The 16,951-nt window shown below is 39.7% G+C and overlaps 1 protein-coding gene across 1 annotated transcript in view; it reads right to left on the bottom strand.

The window, feature by feature from the left end:
* CALY (calcyon neuron specific vesicular protein) overlaps positions 1–16,951 on the bottom strand; it is a 190,338-nt gene that overhangs the window by 59,692 nt on the left and 113,695 nt on the right. The window contains exon 3 of the mRNA XM_030203194.1: positions 2,610–2,753. Within this exon, the coding sequence (XP_030059054.1) occupies positions 2,610–2,738 (129 nt within the window). The 5' untranslated portion in view covers positions 2,739–2,753. The remainder of the gene's footprint in view (positions 1–2,609; positions 2,754–16,951) is intronic.

Raw genomic sequence — 16,951 nt, 5'->3', positions numbered from 1 at the left:
TAAGCTGATAAAAACTAATCAATTGCCCACTTTCAACCCAATATAATAATTTGACTATTTGTCAAAAACTTTTAAAAGACATTTCACAATACAACACTACACCAAAGTCATTGTGACTAGTGCGCCTCAATTTCAACTCACAGTTCAGTATTATATCCTTAACTACCCTTTTCTGAGTCATTTTTCACCAAGCAGAAACACTTAAGTCTTCATTTTCAGCTCTATTCACAAATCTCTGTAATACCACTTCTGTCGGCTTAACTTTTCCCAGTGTTCCAAACCCAATGCAAAAGCTGTTCTTTCCACTCGGCTTGATCCCAGTCATCAGTGTTATTCTTGTTCCCTTGTAATTAAATACATCATTTAGTCTATCCCAGCTCTACACGGTGCTGTGTTTTGCCACAATCAGCATCATTAGGAGCTAAGACTTCATTGCTTATAGAATAATATTGAACTGTGATTGGACATCAAGGAGCACTAGTCGCAATGACTTTGATGTAGTGTTGTATTGTGGAATGTGTTTTAAAAGTTTGTGACAAAAAATACAATTTGCACATATTATATTGAATTGAAAGTGGAAGCAAATGAAGTTATTTAATGTTTGTTTCAGGAATCTAGGCTTGTATTTTCCTAGCTTAACATTTCTTCATTCTGCAAAATTTGCTGTGCTGTAACTTTCCATAATGCTCTAGCAATACTGTATAATGCAAACTTTCTAAACTGCTTTTAGTATATAATTTATTTGTTTAGATTTTGCTCACACCTTTTTCAGTGGTAGCTCAAGGTGAGTTACATTCAGGTACACTTGATATTTCTCTGTCCCAGGGGGGCTCACAATCTAAGTTTGTACCTCAGGCAATGGAGGGTTAAGTGACTTGCCCAAGATCACAAGGAGCAGCAGTGGGATTTGAACTGGCCTCCTCTGGACTGCAAGACCTGTGCTCTAACCAATGGGCCATTCCTCCTCCCTTAGTATAATAACTAAGGAGTCCTTTTACTAAACAGTGCTAAAACGTGGCCTGTGCTATCCCTAGCATAGATCTTTCCTGCATGATAAGGCCACTTTTAGCGCTGCCGGTAAATGGCCAATTATGACATTTCTGCAATAACGGCCCTGTGCTAATTTTTCCCATTAGCATGTGAGCAGTCACAGACACTTATTTTGTGGACGGTAAGGGCCTGATGTACTAGCAAGTGGCAATGCCCACTCTCCAAATCCAAATATGCCCCAGCACTAAAAAATACATTTTATTTTTTAGTGCATGGGTAGCGTGCACACATGCAAAATCTACTGCGGAGACACCTGAGCGCACCCTGCGGTAGTGCATTTAAACCTGCGATAAGCACATGTTACTGCTTAACATAGCTTAGTAAAAGGGCCCCTAAATATTTAGCAATGTGATTTTAATAATGCAAACACAAAGGCTGATATTCTAAGCCATAAGCTGTTTTGAAGGAGAGGTGCTCAATTGAAAAACAAACCTGCAAAATGCATAGAAACACACAGTGGAGTGGAGGAGTGGCCTAGTGGTTAGGGTGGTGGACTTTGGTCCTGGGGAGCTGAGGAACTGAGTTCAATTCCCACTTCAGGCACAGGCAGCTCCTTGTGACTCTGGGCAAGTCACTTAACCCTCCATTTCCCCATGTAAGCTGCATTGAGCCTGCCACAAGTGGGAAAGCACAGGGTACAAATGTAACAAAAAAAAATATGCCACAAAATACTGGGATTTTGCATATTTTGTGCCTCTTTTGCAAATAAATTCAGGGGTCCTGTGGTAGTGTAGACATGTTTTGGGTGCACGCAGAATCATTTTCAGCGCACCTGTAAAAAAATGCCTTTTTAAAATTTTTGCCAAAACTGGACGTGCGGTAAAATTGCCATGCATCCATTTTGGGTCTTAGACCTTACCGCCACCCACGGACCTAGCGGTAAGGTCTTATGCAGTAACCGGGCGGTAATGGTCTACACGTGTAAAATGCCGATTACTGCCCACTCGCCAGAAAATAAAAATATTTTCTAGCACGCATAGCGGACGCATGTCATAAATGAAATTACTGCAAGGGACACACAGTAGCCGGGCGGTAACTCAAAATTGACACATATTGGGCGCTCATAGGCACCCATGCGGCTTAGTAAAAGGACCCCTCACTGATCTGGGGCTATTAGTAAAATTTGCATGTAACCCATTATCTGTGAAACTGTATGCAAATTCATAATAATGAGTTGTGATTCAAAAACATGCATATCAGCTCATTTTATCAAGTTTATGAAAACTGCCACAAACCTTTTATTTAAAAAAAAAGAATTACAATTCAAGTGGTATAATGAATGTTTATCCAATCCCTTCAGTGCAAAATTTCTTGCAAATATTTGCTGTGGAGCAAATATTTAAAAAAAAACATACTACCAACCAGCAGAAATTCCCCAAGGTAGCACATTAACCTCCTAGTCCGGAAATATATAATACACACACCACAACTTATGTGCAGGTTTATAATAGCTTCCCATTTCACGGAAGTTTGTATCACCAGAGCACCACTTGTATGTATTTCATAAGGAATTTTAAATTGTTCAAGCTACTAGTATTATTAAGCATTTACTAACTTACCTTGTCAGGGAAAGGCTGCTGTAGTTGGTTCACATCTAGTGGTGTCATCAAAGGGATGTTATCAAAGTCATCTTCAACCCCATGGTCCTTCTCTGACTTGTCTGCCAGATTACTCCCCAGTTTCACCATAGCTGATGGCAAGTTCTAGAAGATTGGCATTATAAATATCAATCATTGCCTTGGGTAATGCTATTTATTCTTTGCATTAAATTACACAATTCACAGGTTGATATAAGTATCAATTCAGGAGACAAAAGATGAACACTCTAACAAATATACAAACAAAAAAAGCAACACTGGCCCTTCAAGACTGAGACAACAGAAGTGTTTTATTGGTAAGTGACCCGACACGGGCCGTGCTTCGGCGTTAAGCAACGTCTGCCTCAGGGGTCAGCGTTTGGATGTGAATTATCTAAAATATATATGTATCCAAAGCCTCCGAAAACAGACGTCGGAAATTCTGTAAAACCAAACTTGCCTGTCGGAATGGACAGCCTCGATGTAGGAAAACAACAGGGGGGTAAAATGCCTCATCACCTTACTTGTTTTGCAAATGTAAAGGCCCTGTTATTAAGTCATGCTGTAGGTGCACTAACCTTATAGCACACGCTAATGCTAGAGACACCCATATATTCCTATGGGTGTCTCTAGTGTTAGCTCGTGCTAAAAGGTTAGCACGCCTACAGCGCGGCTTAGTACACAGGGCCCTAAATTTTGCATTAAAAATGTGGGGCTGCTTTAATAGTTTAACCTTATTTAACTAACGAAGCTGTGAAAATGCTTTAATGTGTATTATCAGCACCCAGTACACATCAAGCTGTCCAGCCAAAATTTAACTGGTTTGCAGGAGAAAGAATTTCAAACCCAATTATTTGTCTGAAGAACCATTTTGAGTATCAACCCCTGTGTTTTTTTATAAGATGCTACAATCTTTTAAACTCTAGTATAGAATTTGATGTTGGTAGCACAATAAGAATGCTAAAATCAAAGACCAAAATAATTGACTCCATCCACAGGCTTTAGGAAACAAGAAAACTACACAGCTAATAGATTACCTAGCAGTTTCTGAATAATTAAATCCCACATTCTTTTGCTGCTGATATAACAAAGTTGGTCCTATTTTCCAAAGAATGTTTTCATAAACACAAAGTGGAGGAAACATTTTTGAAACAAAAGCCTCATACAATAAACAAATAGGCCACATAATCATTGTAAATTTGTGTTTAATACACAGTTACACTTTTCTATAATAGTGGGATCCCAATACAATGATCTGCAATGGTCTTATATTGCACATTCATGCCTATGAACGTTGCAAATAGTCAGCTTGCTCAAGAATTTCTCCATTTGAAAATACAAACACACTATAATACAATGGGAAAAAGGTTACAGCGGAAAAGTGGTTTACATTGGATATGAATTGATATCAATCCAGTAGATGCGGCTCATCTGAAAACATACAATAATTGTTTTTAAGTTACTGCAGGAACGTTGCACAGCATGCTGCACTATGCTTATCCCCTCATTTTAGTTGGTTCTGTTTATTTTGTGCTTTTTAATTTGAAATGATATTTAAACATTGAAAGACAATATCCATTCCACTGTTTTTCAGAGTTCCCTCATATACAGTAGGAGACCTCACAAAGCTAAATACCTTAGATTTCACTGTAACCTCAGAGTGATTTTTCCTTCTCAGAATACATTTCCAAATTCAGGAGAAAACAAGACAGATGTTTTGATTGGTTCCAGCAGCTGTAATCAAATTAAACTGTCTTTGGACTAATTATAAGAAATAGGAAGCAGTCTTCAGAAAACAAGCAGGGGACACTGAAGAAAATATAAGGATGTCTTTCCTTTGGAAATGTAAATAGTGAAAGCCAAGTCACATAAGAACATTTGGAGAATTATGCACTTCTTCCATGGATCTATTTACCAGCAGCTAGAAATTTTATTTTAAATGATTAGAGGGTTACAATGATCATATATCAACAAACAGGATTCAGTTATCAGCAAAATCAAACATGAAAAAATGTGTATATTATATTCATTCAGTAAATCTGAAGCAAACAGCAAAACAGTGTAATGTGATACAGAGTCTAACTTCTACCTGGTGTGTGAGCAATCCTTCAACCCTATGGCATTTTAAAAATTTTAACTTGTTAGAGCTGCAATCTCAGGGTGGTGAGCTCCACCTAGAATTACAGTACTATATCATCTGTGAGCACTTTGGGGTCCTTTTACTAAGATGTACTAATGGATTTAGCAGTGGCATAGGAAGGGGGGGCGGTGGGGCGGTCTGCCCCGGGTGCACGCCGCTGGGGGGGTGTCGGCTCCGCTGGTTCCCTGCTCCCTCTGCCCCGGAACAGGTTACTTCCTGTTCCGGGGCAGAGAGAGCAGGGAACCTTGCGGAGCCGACGCAGCTCCCAGCGACGTGCACTCGGGGGCGGATCGGCCCTCTCACCCGCCCCTCGCTTCCTAATTCAAGTAAGAATGTGTTCCGGGGGGGGGGGAGGGTGCGCGCCAAGGGGGGGGCACCGTGCTGCACCTAGGGGGGGGGTGCGCAGCGGCGACCCACCCCGGGTGTCAGCCGCCCTCGCTACGGCACTGGGATTTAGTGCACACTAATGAATTAGTATGCAATGGAATCTGCAGTGATTAGTGTGCGCTAAATCCATTAATAAAAAGATTCTTTGGTCCTTTAAATTCATGCTGCCTCATGAATTTCATCTCAAATACTTGTGCAGTCAGTTCTAATGTGCTGATAATAGGAGACATCAAGCTACACCTAGAAGACCAAACCATAGACAGCACCACAGAATGCACCAAATTCCTCGTACTCTGGGATCTGAAACGACCACCAGTAACCAAAACCCACAATAAAGACCATGAACTAGATCTAGTAGCACATAGATTCACAGCAATGACTTCAAACTAAAAACTAAATCTGGACAGAAACTCCTTGGTCAGACCACTTCAAACTGAACATGACCCTTTACTGGAAAAAAACATGGAACCAAGACATCACCAAAACCTACACCGCACAAATCCCATGGAACAGTTCACACAACCAAATTCTAGACCTCAATATATGAAAACCAGGGGTCACCAAACACCCACTCAGAGGAATTCCTAACAGAATGGGACACAAAATGCACAACTATACTAGACGAAATAGCCCCTATGAAGCCAAAAAGCAGTCAAAAACACAAAACAGCCCCTTGGAACAACATAGAGCTATAAAAACTACAAACCCAATGCAGAAGACAAGAACGATTATGGATGAAAAACAAAACCAAAGAGAACAGGAACAAATGGAGGGAAACACAAAACAAATACAAAATCTAAATAAGACAAGCCAAAAGGAAATTCTACATAGAACAAGTAGGATCAGACTTTAAAACTCAAAGAAACTCTACATACTAATAAACAACCTACTAAACACCAAACCACTGACAACAGCAAACAAGGACCCCCCAACAGCAAAAGAACTGGCAAGATACTTCAAAGAAAAGATCCTCAAACTAAGAAAAAGCCTCCATCACAACGACACCGACTTAGAAGCCCTAACAGACGAACTCAATAACCCTCCAGAGGAAACACCAGCAGATAGAACATGGACAATCTTCACAAAACCCACAGAAGAGACAATAGCACAAGTGGTAAAAAAAATTTGCCTCCGCTTACTGCATGCTGGACACATGCTCCAACCGCATCATGGAAGCAGCACCAATCCGATTCATTAACCAACTCGCCTCACACCTGAAATGTATGCTACGCGAAGGCCTTTTCCAAATGCAAAAAAGTAACATAATACAGCCATCACAAAAGACATTAAGAAAAACACAAAAGACACCTCAACTTACAGACCAGTAGCATCCATACCACTAACAACAAAAGTAATGGAAGGAATAGTAGCCAATCAACTGTCTGAATACATCAACAAATTCTCCATACTACATGAATCCGAATCCGGATTCCGCCCTGAACACAGAACAGATATGGTTTTGATCACACTACTGGCTAACTTAGAAATTTCAAACAGATACAACATACTACTACTTCAGTTCGACATGTTAAGCGCATTTGACATGGTCTACCACCAAATACTACGAAGAATTCTCGACAAAATTGGCATTGGAGGAAAGGCACTTGCATGGTTCACTGGGTTTCTAATCATCCAGAACATACCAAGTAAAGATGAACTCCACAACCTCCCCTCCATGGAAAGCAGAATTCAGCTCTCCACTCTCTCCAATCCTGTTCAATTTAATAATGGTCCCCCTTGCCCGATCACTATCCAAAACAGGGCTTCAACCCCTTCACATATGCCAATGATGTGTCCATCTTCATCCCTTTCAAAAAGAACCTGTCCAAAATCATGACCAAAATCAAGAATGGCTTCAACACAATGGAACTGTGGGCATCGGCATTCAAGCTAAAACTCAACAGGGAGTTACTTAATACTAACATCACCATATGATACAACACAACAATTCACTAAGATTAACATCATGGGAATAGACCTACCAATATCAAATGAACTAAAAATCCTTCGAATCACCATAGACCGCAGCCTAACACTCAATACCCAGATTTCCAACATCATGAAGAACATGTTCCACACAATGTGGAAACTGAAACAAAAAACTACTTTCTAACAAAAACATTCCACACTCTAGTCCAATCCATGGTCCTCGCCCATGCAGACTACTACAAAGAAATATATGCTGGCTGCAGGGAAGAAGCACTAAAGAAGCTTCAAACTGCACAAAACACAACAGCCAGACTAATGTTCAGAAAACATTGATTCGAGAACGCAAGACCACTACTACAAGACCTCTACTGGCTACCAATCAAATCACGTATATCCTTCAAAATTCTGTCCACTGAACTACAGGACAATCTTCGGTCTTGTACAGGAATACATGGCAAACCTAATACAACTTCCACTATGCAACGCAATCACGAACGCAAGAAACTATCTCACCCTACACTACCCTAGATGTCTAAGACTAAAATACAAATCAACATATGAAACCAGCTACTCATACGTTTGCACCAAATTATGGAACACAGTACCAAAAGAAATCAAATGCTTGAACCATTGCCTCACATTCCGAAAACACCTCAAAGCACATTTCTTCAAATAATCATATCCCACCAAACCCTCAATGTCAGCCAACACATCACAATACCTGAACATCTCAACACTATTCAAGGACAGCACTGACCAATCCATATATGTAACCATGTCTTTGTTTTCTTCCAAGAACCTCTGCATCACTGGATGTAACCTGATGTTTGTTTCTGCTTATGTTGTGAATTCTCTCTTTCCCCATGTATTGCATTATATAATATTTCAAGTGTAGTGTTCTTGTACAGTATAATATCCTAGAGTTAGACAATCTATCCCACACAGACACCAAGCTACCTCTGGAAAGTCTGAACTCCATTCTCCAAGCACATTTCTCTGTTTACACTATTTCTTCCCTCATTGTGAAGCAAGAACACTGTACAAGCTTTGGATACCTTTGGGAATTCTTCAGTTAGCTGTACAATAAGCACTTCATTAGTTGCTGGGTGTCATAAAGCATTCTCACCATTGTTTTGTCTAGACACATATTTAGTTTTCAGCCTGTGTGTGAATCAGAGGTCTATGCAGTGTCATACTTAACCCTCATTAGATACAACCTAATTATTTCACATCAAATTTCTAAATTGTGAAATCCTGATTCAAGGACAGGAGAAAGTTTGTGTTCATATTAACTAGTATTAGAAGGGAAATTTGTGATAGCTGTCACCATTTTAGGTGTGATTTAATATCCTCCATGTGTCCGAGAAAGCTTAGCATCAACAGTTCTTTCAGTGAGAGTCAATATATTTTTTTGAAACTGAACATCTATTTTAGTGTAAATCTGAATATCATGCATTTGCCAAGAGACAGAGATTGAGGCATCATCTCTAATGGTTGTTGCCTTGAAGCAAAAGCTTTGATCATGATTCTCTATATAGATATGAATGATGTTCCCTGCAAATTACTTCAGTATTTTGCACACATCACTCATTGCAATGACCATTAATCAAAGCCTTTAGCGGTGAGTATACTAAGCAGCCCAGCTTCTTCCTATTCTGCCACATACTGTAAATGCATAGGATAGCCTTCTGCTTGAAAATAATATCACCATATAAAGGATAATTATATAACCAGACTTCTACATTAATAGGGCATAAGTGCCAAATCCAGTGTCAATCCTTTCCTGGTGGGTTCCATCACTGTTTCTCTTAGCAAAGCCCCTTGTAAAATATCCACTGTCTTTCTGCTTCTTCCCAGATTTACAGATGGGATTTTCTGATCCACATCCAGTAGACTAAAATTACCAGTATTATCACCTCTTCTTTCAACTGTGCATTATTTTTCAAGGAAAAAGGGTGCCAGTAATCATACAGAGCTGATCTTAAGGGGTGGAATGGCAATCTATGGCTCTACCCCCACAGTATTCACACCCTCACAGTAACCACACTCCCTGTTACCAGTGTAGAGCAGAGAAAAGAGCTATATAATAATATAGTAGATGACAGCACATAACGATTTGCATGGTCAATCCAGTCTGCCCAACAAGATAAACTCCTAGTATATAATATGATAACATATGCATAGTTGATCTTGAACTGTTCTTGCCATTTTCAGGGCACAGACTATAGAAGTCTGCCCAGACCTGGCTTAAATTCCAACTACTAGAATTGCCTTTGAAGCCCGCTCTAGTCCAACCAGATCTATCTAGCCATGATCGGCACACAGACCATAGAAGTCTACCTGGCAGTAGCCTTACTTCTCAACTAATAGATTTGTTGTTTAAGCACAGCTAAGTTGTTTTGAAAAATTAAAACTCTGCAAATGCTTGATATACTCAGCAAAAATTGTTGCAGTTAAATTATGCAGCCTGGAAAATAATGAGCCCCTGACCCATCCTGTACACTGGAACATCAAGGTGTTAAATATAAACACATATCCAGCATCCACAGAAACTTCCCTCACACAACACTGGAACAGCTAGGGCATTTTCCCCTAGAACTCACCATATGACAAAAATATCTGATTTTGGTATCATCTCAATAACAACATAAATCCTTTCCAGAACCAAGCATCTTTAGAAGCAATACAGAATCCTATAAGCGTTACTCAGCACCTATAGAATGAATCTACCACTCCATTACTCACCAACTTCCAAAAACTCATACAAAGACCTACCAAGGAAATGGCAGTCTACCATAAATATTGCAGTGAGCCCTCTAACATCAATTCCTCTACTGCAAAAACTGAACCAGCCAGATTAATACAGATCTCAACTCAACACTTTGGTCTTGGTCACACATGCAGAACACAGACAGACCCTTTTCAAATATAGGATAAGTGACCACAAACTAAAAGTACTAATGTAGACAAAAATTAACCCGAAACCCCAAGAAGCCAGACTCTGCATGCAGTGCAACAACAGAGAAATAGAAAGAGATGCATTTCCTCCTGTACTATGCAAATTAGAAAGACAGCAGATGCAATTTCTCAAAACTGACATATTTCAATCAGTAAGCTGAAAATAAAATCATTTTTGTCTACCTTTGTTGGTGACAGTGTAAATATTCCCATAACTATGTTATGTAGCAGCACAAACAGGAGAAGAAGACCATCTGGCTCATCCAGTCTGCTGTTAAGGATATACCCTAGGGTCGTGCATTTGTTTAAAACACCATAAAAGGATATATGAAATATTTTTGAGGGGCATTTTCAATATGATGTCTAAAGCCAATTTTGGGCATTTTGCTGAAAATGGTGTGCGCTAGGGGTGAGAACTACCACCAGGCTTACCACCACTTGGTAAAAGTGCCCCTGAGGGCCTAAAGCTAATTGGCACTATGTAGAATTAGGGGTATTAGACTGAATTCAGTAAATGGTGCCCAAATTTGGGTGTTGAAAAAAAATTGAGTGCTCAGCTTTATTCTAAAAATGGTGCTCCGAGTTGGGCACCATTTATAGAATAGCGCTTAGTGCCGGGATCTAGGCCCAATTTTGGGTGCGAGGATTTACACCAACTGAAACCTGGTATAAAGTCTCACACCTAAATTAGGCATGGGCCTCCCGTATTCTATAATACTGCAGGCATATTAAGTGAATGCTCCTGACTCGCCCATGCCCCCTTTATAGAACAGCATCTGGCAAGATGCACATGTAAATTCAAATTGTTGCCAATTAGCGCCAATGGCTGTTAATGCCCAATTATTGGCACTAATTGGTTCATTAGGCATGTGCCCAAGTTTGAGCATGCAATTTTGAGTAACATTTATAGAATTTGGGGGATGATATCTTCATATACTCAAATTCTTCTGGGTAAGAAACTGCTTATGTTGAGGGAAGTTTTAAAAAGAAGACGTACTTCGATTCTGGCTGAGTTCTTTCTGAATTTAGCTGAGTTTGTATTAAAACAAAATTATTTCATGTTTGATGGATATTTTTATGGTCAACATCATGAATTAGCTATGGGTGCAACTTTAGCTCCCTCTGTTGTCATTATAAAATAAGCATTCATAATAAACCTCCAGAATTATTCATACAATTGAAAATATGTTTAGATAGGGCTAAAACATTACCCTATTTTGCCATAGGTCCAATTTTTTTTTAATAAAAACTTTACCATCAAAATATTCAAAAATTTAAAAAAAAATCTTTTAAAATCAAATACTCTTATTTTTTTGCTTGCCTGGAGATTGGTGTTATGGAATGTTTCTACTAATTGGGTTTCTGCCAGGTACTTGTGACCTGGATTGGCCACTGTTGGAGACAGGATACTGGGCTAGAAGGACCATTGGTCTGACCCAATATGGCTATTCTTATGTTCTTGTAACACCTAAGAGTCAGCTGACAAGATCATCTTTTTCTATAGAAGACGGGTTATAAGGAAGTGAGAAATGCTCTTGGTGACTCAGCTTATGAAACATTTTCATGTCGGCTGTCTCCTAGGCATACTAAAAGAAAAGTCTATTTGTTTTAACAAGTACTTGTAGAAAGACATTTCTAAAAGATTTTTTGTCTGAAATTTAGTATTTTGATGATAAAATTATTTTAAAAATTGAGCCTATGATGAAATAGGTAGGTGTTTGAGTTTTACCTAAACATATTCAGTGGTGGCTATAACCTATGATGGTCTTCAAATAATATATTTTTAATTGTATGCATTATTCTGGAGATTCATGGTGAATGCGATTTGAACTCCCTCTAGATTTTGTAAATTAATATATCCAATGTGATACCTTTTTAGTCATTCTAAAATAGGCATAAAATAAGAACCTTTTTGAACTTTTTATGTAGTCACTCTACGATGAAATTAGACCATTAGGGGAACATTTTCTGAAACTTTTTCCACATGCAAATCTTGTTAAAAACACAGAAAAGTGCTCTTATAAAATTATATGCATGCATAAAACTTAGATGCACAAAAAAGAATGCACCTCCTCTAAATGGACTCCATGTAAGCAATCCCGGGAGTATAGCTTTGAGCGGAAATAGGGCAGAGTGTATAAACATTTTGTAAAATATACAAATACCATACACATTAACATCTATCTCACACAGTTGAAGGCATAACGTTGAGAGAGGACTTCTGTGCTACTGTGGCTGGTTCAAAGCTGAGAATTTTATATAGGGCTACCTAGTGATAGGAGGTAGGAAAGCACGTAAAGGATGGCAGTTGTGCGCACAAGTGGTCACTTACATGTGTACTTGATCGCTAATAAAATACGTAAATGGAGTCTTCTAAAATTCTAACCAGTGGAAAAGAATGCACATTGTTAGCATGGCATGTAGCTTCACTGGGGCTTGAACATAGGTGGAGTTTTGGATTTCTGTGGGAAGCCATCTCTCCATCCCTCCTTTTATTTGATTTTTATTCTGTGCGTAGGGGTGTTTTTGTCCTCCTTTGTTCTTGTGGAGTTTTGGTGGAGCATGGGCAATGTTAATTAGTACATACTGTACATTGATTACAAAGAATGTTACAATTTACACATGTTATTTACAAAATGTAGGTACACTCATTTAGAGCAGCTCTAGAGTTGATATATGTGATCACTCCATAATTTGAGGCACATTTTCAGCTAGTATTTTATAAAGAAAAAAAGGTATATACTTGTTATTTATAAAATGGACTTAAACTAGGCATGTTGTGGCTGCCTTAAACTAAGTACTTGGTTATAAAATTATCCTCTAACCATAGGATTCTGTATGGGGATCACGCAAAATTAGGCACCGGCATTTACACGCAGATCCGAGGTCAGCGCACAACTCAATTGATTAATGGGCGATAACAAGCATCAAATAGGTCAGGCACCCTTTACAAAATATGGGCTTTAAACAGATCTTCCTGGCACCTAACTTTCACCCCCATATACAAACTTCAGCCCTTCCACTAGTTGGTATTCTATGAGTGATCATTTATGCATGTAAGTAGCCACTTGTGCAAGTAAATGACTAGAATATCACCATCTATATGCTTTCCTGCCTCCTACCATTAGGTAGCTCCTTATAGAATTACCCCCTAACGAGGTAATTCTGTAAAACAGGAATAATATTTATAGAATAATTATGCATATAAATATATGGAATATTGGCATATATGTGCCTATCAGGCTTATTTTCAAAAGAGAAGGGTGCCCATCTTTCGACACAAATCGGGAGATGGGCGTCCTTCTCCCAGGGTCACCCAAATCAACATAATAGAAAGCCTATTTTGTGCGTCCTCAACTGCTTTCCATCGCGGGGACGACCAAAGTTCCTGGGGGCGTGTCGGAAGCATAGCGAAGGTGGAACTGGGGCGTGCTTAACACATGGGCATCCTCGGCCAATAATGGAAAACAGAAGGGCGTCCCTGACGAACACTTGGCTGACTTTACGTGGTCCTTTTTTTTTTTTACAACCAAGCCACAAAAATGTGCTCTAAATGACCAGATAACCACCGGAGGGAATCGGGGATGACCTCCCCATACTCCCCCAGTAGTCACTAACCCCCTTCCACCCTAAATAAATTTTTTTGTATTTTTTCCAGCCTGTATGCCAGCCTCAAATATCATACCCAGCTCCATGACAGCAGTATGCAGGTCCCAGGAGCTGTTTTAGTGGGTACGGCAGTGCACTTCAGGCAGGCGGACCCAGGCCCACGCCCCCCTACCTGTTATACTTGTGGTGGTAAATGTGAGCCCTCCAAAACCCACCACAAACCCACTGTACCCACATCTAGGTGCCCCCCTTCATCCCTAAGGGCTACGGTTGTGGTGTACAGTTGTGGGGAGTGGGTTTGGGGGCTCAGCACACAAGGTAAGGGAGCTACGCACCTGGGAGCTTTTTCTGAAGTCCACTGCAGTGCCCCCTACGGTGCCCGGTTGGTGTCCTGGCATGTCAGGGGGACCAGTGCACTACGAATGCTGGCTCCTCCCACGACCAAATGGCTTGGATTTGGTCGTTTCTGAGATGGGCGTCCTCGGTTTCCATTATCGCCGAAAATCAGGGACGACCATCTCTAGGGTCGACCATCTCTAAGGCCGACCTAAATGTTGAGATTTGGGCGTCTCCGACCATATTATCGAAACGAAAGATGGCCGCCTATCTTGTTGCAATAATACGGGTTTCCCTGCCCCTTCTCGGGGATGTCCTGCGAGGACGTCCTCAGGAAAACAGGGGCACCCCGTTCGATTACACCCCTCCACGTATACGCATAGTAGTAGTAGTAGCATAGGTACGTAAATACCAAAAATACACCTTAACCCCCTAATCCTATAAAAGTCACGAAACACTGTGCAATTAGCGCCAATAATTGGCTTTTTAACAAGTATTGGCACTAATTCAATTTAATTGGCATTTACGCATGTAAATTTAGGCATAGGAGGGGCACAGGCGTAATGTTGCATTCTTAAAATTTGCATGTGTTATTATAGAATAACAGGGGTATGCACCTAATGTAAACATGTACATTTGTACCACATTTCAGCTGGTGCAAATGGCCGCACCTAAAGTTAGATGCAATTCCCGGCATAAGAGCTATTCTATACACTGCGCTTAACTTTAAGTGTGGCTTATAGAATAGCACTTTTTCAGCACCAATTGTTTTGTGCCATATATGGAATCCAGCCCTGTTATTCCCTAAATATGCATATATTTTATATAATGCACTTCTTCGAGCTTTCTCAGTTACGTTGCTTTTGGGAGGGAAGGTCTCCTAGCTGTTGACCATGCTCTCCCTTTATTATGGACTTTTGAAGCCTTTATATATTATTTATGGACATAATTATTTCTTCTTTTCTGTTATTGGCTGTATTTGCTGAAGAAAGTTATACTTTGTGTTGTTTTGAAATTGCATAGATATAAAATATATACTAAGTAGCAAGTGTGACTAATATAGGTTACTAAGGGGGAAAAGACAGGTGTTCTGCTCCTTCCCCCTTAATAACCTATATTAGTCACAATTGCTACTTAGTATCTATATCTAGCAAGATATCTGCCACAGATTTTGTCAAATAAATATAAAATAAAATAAAATAAAAAGCCAGAGTATGACATGCACATAACTTATAGAATAATATAAGTTATGCACATATCTCCAGCATTTAGGTGCAAGCCTTTCTTGCTAGCTCTGTGGATCACATAAGCCCTCACACCAAAATTATAAATGTATATTTCACCTCTTCTATATTCTATTCTACAAATTAAAGCAGGTGCTTCATTTCATTTTTTTTCTTTCTTTCTTTATTTCATTTTATTATAATTTATATTCTGCTTTTACCCACAGTAGAGTACAAACATACATAAGAAAAACATAAATATTTCTTGATAAAATATGTGCCACATAGCTACCATCTTGGCATCTCTATACAGGTACACTGTTGCCACATAGGAACTTAGGGGTAATTCTTAAAAGGCAAATTCTTAAAATTCTGTTTTGGAAAACAGAAATGATGATGTTATAATGCCTTTGTATCGCTCCATGGTGCAACCGCACATGAATTCTATGTGCAATTCTGGTCACCACATTTCAAAAAAATATAGTGGAATTAGAAAAGGTACAGAGAAGGGCGACAAAAATGATAAAGGAGATGGGACAACTTCCCTATGAGGAAAGGCTAAAGCTGCTAGGGCTCGTCAGCTTGGAGAAGAAAAGACTGCTGAGGGGAGATATGATAGAGGTCTATAAAATAATGAGTGGAGTGGAACAGAGAGACGTGAATCATTTGTTTACTCTTTCCAAAAATACTAGGACTAGGGGGCGTGCAATGGAAGCTACAAAGTAGTAAATTTAAAACAAATTGGAGAAAATATTTCTTCACTCAACATGTAATTAAACTCTGGAATTCGTTGCCAGAGAATATAGTAAAAGCAGTTAGCATAGCAGGGTTTAAAAAAAGGTTTGGATAGCTTCCTAAAAGAAAAGTCCATAAGCCATTATTAAGATGGACTTGGGGAAAATCCACTGCTTATTTCTAGGATAAGCAGAATAAAGGGACCCTTTTACAAAGCGATGGTAAGCCCAATGCAGACTTACCACTCGCTAAAAAGGAAGTACCGCCAAGCTACTGAAGCAGCCCAGTGGTAGTTCCCACCTCCAGCACACCGTCATATCCAGAACTACAAAAATATTTTTATTTTTGCAGCGTCGGGATATAACCGGCAGTTTATAGAAGGGAAGAAAAAAAAGTCTAAAATTAAGGGGTAGACAATTACGGATGAGACACATTGTACATATTAGGAAGGGTGGGGGAGAGGGAGAACGTCATTTAATGATAGTAAAGTAGGAGTAGGTAAAAACATAAGGTATCCTATCCTGCCTTCCAGCAGTTTGTATGTGGTGGGGCAGTTGAAGATTTTGGAGGTAGGACAGTTTGCAGGGTGGAGTCAGATGCAGGAACAGTTTCAGGGAGTAGTTTGGGTGGGGTCAGTTTGCATGGATAGGTGGGGCAGTAGTAGGGGGTAGATTTTGTGGTGGTGGGGCAGTTGTAAGGGTAATACTTGAAGGTTGGGGCAATTGCAGTGGGTAATTTTTGTAGTTAAGTGCATTTTTTTGGTTGGGATGTAGTAGTACTTGGGGATCAGGACAGTAAGGGGGTGCAGATAATAGAGAACAGGGAGAGGCAATTTGAAAGGAGGTATTGTTTAACTGCTATGCGTCACTGTATGTAAGTTTCTACACTTCAGCAGCAAGAAATCCTTTTCCCGTAGAAATGAGTTGGGACCTTTTTTGGGGCAAGGGGGTTGGTGACTTATTTCTCTGGAACCCTAGGTTGATTGGGCCCATTTCGGAATGTGATAG

Source organism: Microcaecilia unicolor, chromosome 5 (assembly GCF_901765095.1).
Source record: "Microcaecilia unicolor chromosome 5, aMicUni1.1, whole genome shotgun sequence".
NCBI classification, from domain to species: Eukaryota; Metazoa; Chordata; class Amphibia; order Gymnophiona; family Siphonopidae; genus Microcaecilia; species Microcaecilia unicolor.
Note: the sequence above shows the minus strand (reverse complement) of the source record. Positions and strands in the feature narration are given on the sequence as shown.